General features: G+C 43.7%; 1 protein-coding gene across 2 annotated transcripts in view; it reads left to right on the top strand.

Annotated features, from left to right (window-relative positions):
• Positions 1-15,433, top strand: part of LOC113048347 (butyrophilin subfamily 1 member A1-like) — a 120,347-nt gene extending 104,914 nt beyond the window's left edge. For both annotated transcript variants that reach the window (XM_026210125.1, XM_026210135.1), the window contains 3 exons: positions 13,543-13,575; positions 13,807-13,833; positions 14,095-15,433. In XM_026210125.1, coding sequence (XP_026065910.1) covers positions 13,543-13,575; positions 13,807-13,833; positions 14,095-14,630 — 596 coding nt within the window. In that variant the 3' untranslated portion in view covers positions 14,631-15,433. The remainder of the gene's footprint in view (positions 1-13,542; positions 13,576-13,806; positions 13,834-14,094) is intronic.
• The last annotated feature ends 394 nt before the right edge of the window (positions 15,434-15,827 follow it).

The raw sequence follows: 15,827 nt of genomic DNA, 5'->3' as shown, positions 1-15,827 counted from the left end.
TATACACACACAGACCCCTGATACACACTCCTGTGATGTTAACACACACTATACACACACAGACCCCTGATACACACTCCTGTGATGTTAACACACACTATACACACACAGACCCCTGATACACACTCCTGTGATGTTAACACACACTATACACACACAGCCCCTGATACACACTCCTGTGATGTTAACACACACTATACACACACAGCCCCTGATACACACTCCTGTGATGTTAACACACACACTATACACACACAGCCCCTGATACACACTCCTGTGATGTTAACACACACACTATACACACACAGACCCCTGATACACACTCCTGTGATGTTAACACACACACTATACACACACAGCCCCTGATACACACTCCTGTGATGTTAACACACACTATACACACACAGCCCCTGATACACACTCCTGTGATGTTAACACACACACTATACACACACAGCCCCTGATACACACTCCTGTGATGTTAACACACACACTATACACACACAGACCCCTGATACACACTCCTGTGATGTTAACACACACTATACACACACAGCCCCTGATACACACTCCTGTGATGTTAACACACACACTATACACACACAGCCCCTGATACACACTCCTGTGATGTTAACACACACACTATACACACACAGCCCCTGATACACACTCCTGTGATGTTAACACACACACTATACACACACAGACCCCTGATACACACTCCTGTGATGTTAACACACACTATACACACACAGCCCCTGATACACACTCCTGTGATGTTAACACACACTATACACACACAGCCCCTGATACACACTCCTGTGATGTTAACACACACACTATACACACACAGCCCCTGATACACACTCCTGTGATGTTAACACACACACTATACACACACAGACCCCTGATACACACTCCTGTGATGTTAACACACACTATACACACACAGCCCCTGATACACACTCCTGTGATGTTAACACACACTATACACACACAGCCCCTGATACACACTCCTGTGATGTTAACACACACACTATACACACACAGCCCCCGATACACACTCCTGTGATGTTAACACACACTACACACACAGCCCCTGATACACACTCCTGTGATGTTAACACACACTATACACACACAGCCCCTGATACACACTCCTGTGATGTTAACACACACTATACACACACAGCCCCTGATACACACTCCTGTGATGTTAACACACACTATACACACACAGCCCCTGATACACACTCCTGTGATGTTAACACACACTATAAACACACAGCCCCTGATACACACTCCTGTGATGTTAACACACACTATACACACACAGCCCCTGATACACACTCCTGTGATGTTAACACACACACTATACACACACAGGCCCCTGATACACACTACTGTGATGTTAACACACACACTATACACACAGAGCCCCTGATACACACTCCTGTGATGTTAACACACACACTATACACACACAGCCCCTGATACACACTACTGTGATGTTAACACACACACTATACACACACAGCCCCTGATACACACTCCTGTGATGTTAACACACACTATACACACACAGCCCCTGATACACACTCCTGTGATGTTAACACACACACTATACACACACAGCCCCTGATACACACTCCTGTGATGTTAACACACACTATACACACACAGCCCCTGATACACACTCCTGTGATGTTAACACACACTATACACACACAGACCCCTGATACACACTCCTGTGATGTTACCACACACTATACACACACATACCCCTGATACACACTCCTGTGATGTTAACACACACTACACACACAGTCCCTGATACACACTCCTGTGATGTTAACACACACTATACACACACAGACCCCTGATACACACTCCTGTGATGTTAACACACACTATACACACACAGCCCCTGATACACACTCCTGTGATGTTAACACACACACTATACACACACAGCCCCTGATACACACTCCTGTGATGTTAACACACACACTATACACACACAGCCCCTGATACACACTCCTGTGATGTTAACACACACTATACACACACAGCCCCTGATACACACTCCTGTGATGTTAACACACACACTATACACACACAGCCCCCGATACACACTCCTGCGATGTTAACACACACTACACACACAGCCCCTGATACACACTCCTGTGATGTTAACACACACTATACACACACAGCCCCTGATACACACTCCTGTGATGTTAACACACACACTATACACACACAGCCCCCGATACACACTCCTGTGATGTTAACACACACTACACACACAGCCCCTGATACACACTCCTGTGATGTTAACACACACTATACACACACAGCCCCTGATACACACTCCTGTGATGTTAACACACACACTATACACACACAGGCCCCTGATACACACTACTGTGATGTTAACACACACACTATACACACACAGCCCCTGATACACACTCCTGTGATGTTAACACACACACTATACACACACAGCCCCTGATACACACTACTGTGATGTTAACACACACACTATACACACACAGCCCCTGATACACACTCCTGTGATGTTAACACACACACTATACACACACAGCCCCTGATACACACTCCTGTGATGTTAACACACACTATACACACACAGCCCCTGATACACACTCCTGTGATGTTACCACACACTATACACACACATACCCCTGATACACACTCCTGTGATGTTAACACACACTACACACACAGCCCCTGATACACACTCCTGTGATGTTAACACACACTATACACACACAGACCCCTGATACACACTCCTGTGATGTTAACACACACTATACACACACAGCCCCTGATACACACTCCTGTGATGTTAACACACACACTATACACACACAGCCCCTGATACACACTCCTGTGATGTTAACACACACACTATACACACACAGACCCCTGATACACACTCCTGTGATGTTAAACACACACACTATACACACACAGACCCCTGATACACACTCCTGTGATGTTAACACACACTATACACACACAGCCCCTGATACACACTCCTGTGATGTTACACACCACTATACACACACAGCCCCTGATACCACACTCCTGTGATGTTAACACAGACACTATACACACACAGCCCCCGATACACACTCCAGCGATGTTAAACACACACTACACACACAGCCCCTGATACACACTCCTGTGATGTTAACACACACTATACACACACAGGCCCCTGATACACACTACTGTGATGTTAACACACACACTATACACACACAGCCCCTGATACACACTCCTGTGATGTTAACACACACCACTATACACACACAGCCCCTGATACACACTCCTGTGATGTTAACACACACTATACACACACAGCCCCTGATACACACTCCTGTGATGTTAACACACACTATACACACACAGCCCCTGATACACACTCCTGTGATGTTAACACACACTATACACACACAGACCCCTGATACACACTCCTGTGATGTTAACACACACTATACACACACATACCCCTGATACACACTCCTGTGATGTTAACACACACTACACACACAGCCCCTGATACACACTCCTGTGATGTTAACACACACTATACACACACAGACCCCTGATACACACTCCTGTGATGTTAACACACACTATACACACACAGCCCCTGATACACACTCCTGTGATGTTAACACACACACTATACACACACAGCCCCTGATACACACTCCTGTGATGTTAACACACACTATACACACACAGACCCCTGATACACACTCCTGTGATGTTAACACACACTATACACACACAGCCCCTGATACACACTCCTGTGATGTTAACACACACACTATACACACACAGACCCCTGATACACACTCCTGTGATGTTAACACACACACTATACACACACAGACCCCTGATACACACTCCTGTGATGTTAACACACACTATACACACACAGCCCCTGATACACACTCCTGTGATGTTAACACACACTATACACACACAGCCCCTGATACACACTCCTGTGATGTTAACACACACTATACACACACAGCCCCTGATACACACTCCTGTGATGTTAACACACACACTATACACACACAGCCCCCGATACACACTCCTGTGATGTTAACACACACACTATACACACACAGCCCCTGATACACACTCCTGCGATGTTAACACACACTACACACACAGCCCCTGATACACACTCCTGTGATGTTAACACACACTATACACACACAGCCCCTGATACACACTCCTGTGATGTTAACACACACACTATACACACACAGCCCCTGATACACACTCCTGTGATGTTAACACACACACTATACACACACAGCCCCTGATACACACTCCTGTGATGTTAACACACACTATACACACACAGCCCCTGATACACACTCCTGTGATGTTAACACACACTATACACACACAGACCCCTGATACACACTCCTGTGATGTTAACACACACACTATACACACACAGACCCTGATACACACTCCTGTGATGTTGACACACACTATACACACACAGCCCCTGATACACACTCCTGTGATGTTAACACACACACTATACACACACAGCCCCTGATACACACTCCTGTGATGTTAACACACACTATACACACACAGACCCCTGATACACACTCCTGTGATGTTAACACACACACTATACACACACAGCCCCTGATACACACTCCTGTGATGTTAACACACACTATACACACACAGCCCCTGATACACACTCCTGTGATGTTAACACACACTTTACACACACAGCCCCTGATACACACTCCTGTGATGTTAACACACACACTATACACACACAGACCCCTGATACACACTCCTGTGATGTAACACACACACTATACACACACAGACCCCTGATACACACTCCTGTGATGTTAACACACACACTATACACACACAGCCCCTGATACACACTCCTGTGATGTTAACACACACACTATACACACAGCCCCTGATACACACTCCTGTGATGTTAACACACACTATACACACACAGCCCCTGATACACACTCCTGTGATGTTAACACACACACTATACACACACAGCCCCTGATACACACTCCTGTGATGTTAACACACACTATACACACACAGCCCCTGATACACACTCCTGTGATGTTAACACACACACTATACACACACAGCCCCTGATACACACTCCTGTGATGTTAACACACACACTATACACACACAGCCCCTGATACACACTCCTGTGATGTTAACACACACACTATACACACACAGCCCCTGATACACACTCCTGTGATGTTAACACACACACTATACACACACAGCCCCTGATACACACTCCTGTGATGTTAACACACACTATACACACACAGCCCCTGATACACACTCCTGTGATGTTAACACACACACTATACACACACAGCCCCTGATACACACTCCTGTGATGTTAACACACACACTATACACACACAGCCCCTGATACACACTCCTGTGATGTTAACACACACTATACACACACAGCCCCTGATACACACTCCTGTGATGTTAACACACACACTATACACACACAGCCCCTGATACACACTCCTGTGATGTTAACACACACTATACACACACAGCCCCTGATACACACTCCTGTGATGTTAACACACACTATACACACAGACCCCTGATACACACTCCTGCGATGTTAACACACACTATACACACACAGCCCCTGATACACACTCCTGTGATGTTAACACACGCTATACACACACAGCCCCTGATACACACTCCTGTGATGTTAACACACACACTATACACACACAGCCCCTGATACACACTCCTGTGATGTTAACACACACTACACACACAGCCCCTGATACACACTCCTGTGATGTTAATACACCACTATACACACACAGGACCCCTGATACACACTCCTGTGATGTTAACACACACTACACACACAGCCCCTGATACACACTCCTGTGATGTTAACACACACTATACACACACAGACCCCTGATACACACTCCTGTGATGTTAACACACACTATACACACACAGCCCCTGATACACACTCCGGTGATGTTAACACACACTATACACACACAGCCCCTGATACACACTCCTGTGATGTTAACACACACTATACACACACAGCCCCTGATACACACTCCTGTGATGTTAACACACACACTATACACACACAGCCCCTGATACACACTCCTGTGATGTTAACACACACTATACACACACAGCCCCTGATACACACTCCTGTGATGTTAACACACACACTATACACACACAGCCCCTGATACACACTCCTGTGATGTTAACACACACACTATACACACACAGCCCCTGATACACACTCCTGTGATGTTAACACACACTATACACACACAGACCCCTGATACACACTCCTGTGATGTTAACACACACTATACACACACAGCCCCTGATACACACTCCTGTGATGTTAACACACACTCTATACACACACAGCCCCTGATACACACTACTGTGATGTTAACACACACACTATACACACACAGCCCCTGATACACACTCCTGTGATGTTAACACACACTATACACACACAGGCCCTGATACACACTCCTGTGATGTTAACACACACTATACACACACAGGCCCTGATTACACACTCCTGTGATGTTAACACCACACTATACACACACAGCCCCTGATACACACTCCGGTGATGTTAACACACACTATACACACACAGCCCCTGATACACACTCCTGTGATGTTAACACACACTATACACACACAGACCCCTGATACACACTCCTGTGATGTTAACACACACACTATACACACACAGCCCCTGATACACACTCCTGTGATGTTAACACACACACTATACACACACAGCCCCTGATACACACTCCTGTGATGTTAACACACACTATACACACACAGCCCCTGATACACACTCCTGTGATGTTAACACACACACTATACACACACAGCCCCTGATACACACTCCTGTGATGTTAACACACACTATACACACACAGCCCCTGATACACACTCCTGTGATGTTAACACACACTATACACACACAGCCCCTGATACACACTCCTGTGATGTTAACACACACACTATACACACACAGCCCCTGATACACACTCCTGTGATGTTAACACACACTCTATACACACACAGCCCCTGATACACACTCCTGTGATGTTAACACACACACTATACACACACAGCCCCTGATACACACTCCTGTGATGTTAACACACACTACACACACAGCCCCTGATACACACTCCTGTGATGTTAATACACACTATACACACACAGCCCCTGATACACACTCCTGTGATGTTAACACACACTATACACACACAGCCCCTGATACACACTCCGGTGATGTTAACACACACTATACACACACCAGCCCCTGATACACCACTCCTGTGATGTTAACACACACTATACACACACAGCCCCTGATACACACTCCGGTGATGTTAACACACACTATACACACACAGACCCCTGATACACACTCCTGTGATGTTAACACACACACTATACACACACAGACCCCTGATACACACTCCTGTGATGTTAACACACACTATACACACACAGCCCCTGATACACACTCCTGTGATGTTAACACACACTATACACACACAGCCCCTGATACACACTCCTGTGATGTTAACACACACTATACACACACAGCCCCTGATACACACTCCTGTGATGTTAACACACACACTATACACACAGACCCTGATACACACTCCTGTGATGTTAACACACACTATACACACACAGCCCCTGATACACACTCCTGTGATGTTAACACACACTATACACACACAGCCCCTGATACACACTGCTGTGATGTTAACACACACACTATACACACACAGCCCCTGATACACACTCCTGTGATGTTAACACACACTATACACACACAGGCCCCTGATACACACTCCTGTGATGTTAACACACACACTATACACACACAGACCCTGATACACACTCCTGTGATGTTAACACACACTATACACACACAGCCCCTGATACACACTCCTGTGATGTTAACACACACTATACACACACAGCCCCTGATACACACTCCTGTGATGTTAACACACACTATACACACACAGCCCCTGATACACACTCCTGTGATGTTAACACACACACTATACACACACAGCCCCTGATACACACTCCTGTGATGTTAACACACACACTATACACACACAGCCCCTGATACACACTCCTGTGATGTTAACACACACTATACACACACAGCCCCTTATACACACTCCTGTGATGTTAACACACACACTATACACACACAGCCCCTGATACACACTCCTGTGATGTTAACACACACACTATACACACACAGCCCCTGATACACACTCCTGTGATGTTAACACACACTATACACACACAGCCCCTGATACACACTCCTGTGATGTTAACACACACACTATACACACACAGCCCCTGATACACACTCCTGTGATGTTAACACACACTATACACACACAGCCCCTGATACACACTCCTGTGATGTTAACACACACTATACACACAGACCCCTAATACACACTCCTGCGATGTTAACACACACTATACACACACAGCCCCTGATACACACTCCTGTGATGTTAACACACGCTATACACACACAGCCCCTGATACACACTCCTGTGATGTTAACACACACACTATACACACACAGCCCCCGATACACACTCCTGTGATGTTAACACACACTACACACACAGCCCCTGATACACACTCCTGTGATGTTAATACACACTATACACACACAGACCCCTGATACACACTCCTGTGATGTTAACACACACTACACACACAGCCCCTGATACACACTCCTGTGATGTTAATACACACTATACACACACAGACCCCTGATACACACTCCTGTGATGTTAACACACACTATACACACACAGCCCCTGATACACACTCCGGTGATGTTAACACACACTATACACACACAGCCCCTGATACACACTCCTGTGATGTTAACACACACTATACACACACAGCCCCTGATACACACTCCTGTGATGTTAACACACACTATACACACACAGCCCTGATACACACTCCTGTGATGTTAACACACACACTATACACACACAGCCCCTGATACACACTCCTGTGATGTTAACACACACACTATACACACACAGCCCCTGATACACACTCCTGTGATGTTAACACACACTATACACACACAGACCCCTGATACACACTCCTGTGATGTTAACACACACACTATACACACACAGCCCCTGATACACACTCCTGTGATGTTAACACACACACTATACACACACAGCCCCTGATACACACTCCTGTGATGTTAACACACACTATACACACACAGACCCCTGATACACACTCCTGTGATGTTAACACACACTATACACACCCAGCCCCTGATACACACTCCTGTGATGTTAACACACACTCTATACACACACAGCCCCTGATACACACTACTGTGATGTTAACACACACACTATACACACACAGCCCCTGATACACACTCCTGTGATGTTAACACACACTATACACACACAGGCCCTGATACACACTCCTGTGATGTTAACACACACTATACACACACAGCCCCTGATACACACTCCTGTGATGTTAACACACACTATACACACACAGCCCCTGATACACACTCCGGTGATGTTAACACACACTATACACACACAGCCCCTGATACACACTCCTGTGATGTTAACACACACACTATACACACACGCCCCTGATACACACTCCTGTGATGTTAACACACACACTATACACACACAGCCCCTGATACACACTCCTGTGATGTTAACACACACTATACACACACAGCCCCTGATACACACTCCTGTGATGTTAACACACACACTATACACACACAGCCCCTGATACACACTCCTGTGATGTTAACACACACTATACACACACAGCCCCTGATACACACTCCTGTGATGTTAACACACACTATACACACACAGCCCCTGATACACACTCCTGTGATGTTAACACACACACTATACACACACAGCCCCTGATACACACTCCTGTGATGTTAATACACACTATACACACACAGCCCCTGATACACACTCCTGTGATGTTAACACACACTATACACACACAGCCCCTGATACACACTCCTGTGATGTTAACACACACTATACACACACAGCCCCTGATACACACTCCTGTGATGTTAACACACACTATACACACACAGCCCCTGATACACACTCCTGTGATGTTAACACACACTATACACACACAGCCCCTGATACACACTCCTGTGATGTTAACACACACACTATACACACAGACCCTGATACACACTCCTGTGATGTTAACACACACTATACACACACAGCCCCTGATACACACTCCTGTGATGTTAACACACACTATACACACACAGCCCCTGATACACACTCCTGTGATGTTAACACACACTATACACACACAGCCCCTGATACACACTTCCTGTGATGTTAACACACACTATACACACACAGCCCCTGATACACACTCCTGTGATGTTAACACACACTATACACACACACACACACACAGCCCCTGATACACACTCCTGTGATGTTAACACACACTATACACACACAGGCCCCTGATACACACTCCTGTGATGTTAACACACACACTATACACACACAGACCCTGATACACACTCCTGTGATGTTAACACACACTATACACACACAGCCCCTGATACACACTCCTGTGATGTTAACACACACTATACACACACAGCCCCTGATACACACTCCTGTGATGTTAACACACACTATACACACACAGCCCCTGATACACACTCCTGTGATGTTAACACACACTATACACACACAGCCCCTGATACACACTCCTGTGATGTTAACACACACACTATACACACACAGCCCCTGATACACACTCCTGTGATGTTAACACACACACTATACACACACAGCCCCTGATACACACTCCTGTGATGTTAACACACACACTATACACACACAGCCCCTGATACACACTCCTGTGATGTTAACACACACTACACACACAGCCCCTGATACACACTCCTGTGATGTTAACACACACTTTACACACACAGCCCCTGATACACACTCCTGTGATGTTAACACACACTATACACACACAGCCCCTGATACACACTCCTGTGATGTTAACACACACACTATACACACACAGCCCCTGATACACACTCCTGTGATGTTAACACACACTATACACACACAGCCCCTGATACACACTCCTGTGATGTTAACACACACTATACACACACAGCCCCTGATACACACTCCTGTGATGTTAACACACACACTATACACACACAGCCCCTGATACACACTCCTGTGATGTTAACACACACTCTATACACACACAGCCCCTGATACACACTCCTGTGATGTTAACACACACACTATACACACACAGCCCCTGATACACACTCCTGTGATGTTAACACACACTGTACACACACAGCCCCTGATACACACTCCTGTGATGTTAACACACACTATACACACACAGACCCTGATACACACTCCTGTGATGTTAACACACACTATACACACACAGCCCCTGATACACACTCCTGTGATGTTAACACACACTATACACACACAGCCCCTGATACACACTCCTGTGATGTTAACACACACACTATACACACACAGCCCCTGATACACACTCCTGTGATGTTAACACACACTACACACACACAGCCCCTGATACACACTCCTGTGATGTTAACACACACACTATACACACACAGCCCCTGATACACACTCCTGTGATGTTAACACACACTATACACACACAGCCCCTGATACACACTCCTGTGATGTTAACACACACACTATACACACACAGCCCCTGATACACACTCCTGTGATGTTAACACACACACTATACACACACAGCCCCTGATACACACTCCTGTGATGTTAACACACACTATACACACACAGCCCCTGATACACACTCCTGTGATGTTAACACACACACTATACACACAGACCCTGATACACACTCCTGTGATGTTAACACACACTATACACACACAGCCCCTGATACACACTCCTGTGATGTTAACACACACTATACACACACAGCCCCTGATACACACTCCTGTGATGTTAACACACACTATACACACACAGCCCCTGATACACACTCCTGTGATGTTAACACACACTATACACACACAGCCCCTGATACACACTCCTGTGATGTTAACACACACTATACACACACACACACACACACAGCCCCTGATACACACTCCTGTGATGTTAACACACACTATACACACACAGGCCCCTGATACACACTCCTGTGATGTTAACACACACACTATACACACACAGACCCTGATACACACTCCTGTGATGTTAACACACACTATACACACACAGCCCCTGATACACACTCCTGTGATGTTAACACACACTATACACACACAGCCCCTGATACACACTCCTGTGATGTTAACACACACTATACACACACAGCCCCTGATACACACTCCTGTGATGTTAACACACACTATACACACACAGACCCCTGATACACACTCCTGTGATGTTAACACACACTATACACACACAGACCCCTGATACACACTCCTGTGATGTTAACACACACTATACACACACAGCCCCTGATACACACTCCTGTGATGTTAACACACACACTATACACACACAGCCCCTGATACACACTCCTGTGATGTTAACACACACTACACACACAGCCCCTGATACACACTCCTGTGATGTTAACACACACTATACACACACAGACCCTGATACACACTCCTGTGATGTTAACACACACTATACACACACAGACCCTGATACACACTCCTGTGATGTTAACACACACTATACACACACAGGCCCTGATACACACTCCTGTGATGTTAACACACACTATACACACACAGCCCCTGATACACACTCCTGTGATGTTAACACACACTATACACACACAGCCCCTGATACACACTCCTGTGATGTTAACACACACACTATACACACACAGCCCCTGATACACACTCCTGTGATGTTAACACACACTACACACACAGCCCCTGATACACACTCCTGTGATGTTAACACACACTATACACACACAGCCCCTGATACACACTCCTGTGATGTTAACACACACTTTACACACACAGCCCCTGATACACACTCCTGTGATGTTAACACACACTATACACACACAGCCCCTGATACACACTCCTGTGATGTTAACACACACACTATACACACACAGCCCCTGATACACACTCCTGTGATGTTAACACACGTTAACACACACTATACACACAACTACACGATCATTACTTGTTTGTCAGAGTAATAAACATAACAGAACTTTAATCTTCTTTTCTCTTCTTTTTATGAATTTCTTTAGAACGTGATCAACTGAAGACTATCATACCTCAAGGTGAATTTGTTTTATAATGCTTAATTAAAATATAAATGATTAACTTTGAATTATTCTGCAAAACAGTGAATGAACATGCTGTGCATTCATATGTTTATTCAGTTCATTGTAATTTTATTATAAGATATATGAACTGTATAAAGTCTTCTTGGGTTTTGTTGGTCTTCAAGTGATGATTTCATTATTGATCTGAAGATGAAGCTTTCATAACTTCATACTTTCTGTTTTTAGCTCTCACACATTCAAGAACACACAAGGGTGAGTAAAAGACATAATTATTTATTTTAATTAAAGGCATGTTTCATGGCATAATTATTCATTTAAATATACATTATTTATAATAATTATTTATCAGAATTATGAACATTATTGTTTATAATATAATGTATTAAATGATAAGTGGTGTATCTTTATTTTAGTTTGTCTTGTAAAGTTTTCATGATTCTTATAAAAATAAGTAATTGTCTTTATTTCATGATGTACTCATCTGTAAAGCAGATTTTTCAATATTTTCCACAGTGAATGTGATTCTGGATGCTGATTCGGCTCATCCTCGTCTCACCGTGTCTGATGATGGGAAACAAGTGAGAGATGGAAAGAGACGAACAGAAAGAGTGGATGGAGGAAAAGACAGATTTGATATATATCTTGGTGTTCTTGGGAAGGATGGATTCTCCTCGGGGTGTTTTTACTTTGAGGTGCAGGTGAAGGGACAAACTTGGTGGGATTTAGGAGTGAGCAGAGAATCTGTTAGAAGGAAGGGGTCGAACAGTCTGAGTCCTGTGAATGGATACTGGACTGTGGGTCAGTTTTATGGGGTGTATCAGGCTCATGAGTCTTCATCTGTCTCTCTTTCTCTGAGTGTGAATCCTCAGAGGATCGGTGTGTTTGTGAATTATGAGAAGGGTCTCGTCTTCTTTTATGATGTGGAGTCCATGTCTCTTATCTACTCTTTCACTAATCAGTCTTTCAAGGAGAAACTCTTTCCATTTGTTAGTTTGGGGCATCTGTATAATGAAGACCCCACTCCACTGATTATCTGTGATGATTACTAATGAGATCAGTGACTGAATTTACACGATCCACAGAAATAAACCAAAATGCAATTTAAACAGTGTAACAGCAATAAATATTAAATATTATGTGCACTTCCAGCCAAAAATATGGTCACACAAGGGTGATTTTATGTTTTCTGTGATCATAAAATATTTTGGGTTTAAGACTTCTGCTTTAAATGTTTAAAATTGCTTTTTTTGTAAATAAATATAAATAATGCCTATATGTACATATGAATTTCTTTAAGAGACAGAGGCTTTACTTTATGATGAATAATGTTTTGATCTGTAGATGATGAATGAAAAGCATCATGAAGAGCTCATCGTGCAGTTCACTGTTTCTCCTTCAACACTGTTTGCTGTCGGTGGATGAATGTTTTTAATTATTGTTTTTTTATTATTAATTTGATTTCTCATTGATTTTGTATTTCACTGAATTACAATTAAATTAAATGAAAGTTTTAAATGTTCTGTTATTTTTCTGTTTGAGCTTCTCTGAAGAGAATTGATTTTGAGTGTCAAGCTCCTAAAAGAACTGATACACACAGTAAACCTGGTTTAGTTCACCTTGTGTTTGTGTTATTTGGACTTTTAGGTTACATTCTGCCCTGTTTTGTTCCTGTTCTGTTTTTTAGTTCTTTTGTAGTTTTTCTTATATTTAGTAGTTATTATTAGTAGTATGTTTGTGTAATAAATACTGTATTTAGATTATATTCTTCTCTGATTGTTCAGCATCATTTCCAGGATTAAATAAGTGTCGTAACAGTAGTCCATTCATCTCATGCTCTGTGGTCCAAGTCTTCTGAAGCGAATCATAAAAATAATTAAAAAAAATCAGTCTCATCATATTTTTTAAGAGCTGTTGAGAAAACACATGAATACAATAAAACCACACTGAAGTATTCAATCAAGGATCATTTGCAGCTGCAAAAAACTTTAGATAATATTTCATATTTAAAATGAAAGTATTTTTCACTCAGTGTCAGTAAACAGCAGCTTTCCATATGACAGTTTATCTCATAAAGTCTGAAATATTTGACAAAACATCAAATTAATACACACTATTTAATCATATAAAGGGGAAATAGTTGATAAACATGCAAGTGCAAAAGTTATTACTATTAAAATATTACAGATCTGCAAGGAGGAGATTTAAATGAGCTCAGTTTAATTTTTCTAAATTCCTTGTATAGAAAC

The sequence above is a fragment of the Carassius auratus genome, chromosome 3 (assembly GCF_003368295.1).
Source record: "Carassius auratus strain Wakin chromosome 3, ASM336829v1, whole genome shotgun sequence".
Taxonomy (NCBI): domain Eukaryota; kingdom Metazoa; phylum Chordata; class Actinopteri; order Cypriniformes; family Cyprinidae; genus Carassius; species Carassius auratus.
Note: the sequence above shows the minus strand (reverse complement) of the source record. Positions and strands in the feature narration are given on the sequence as shown.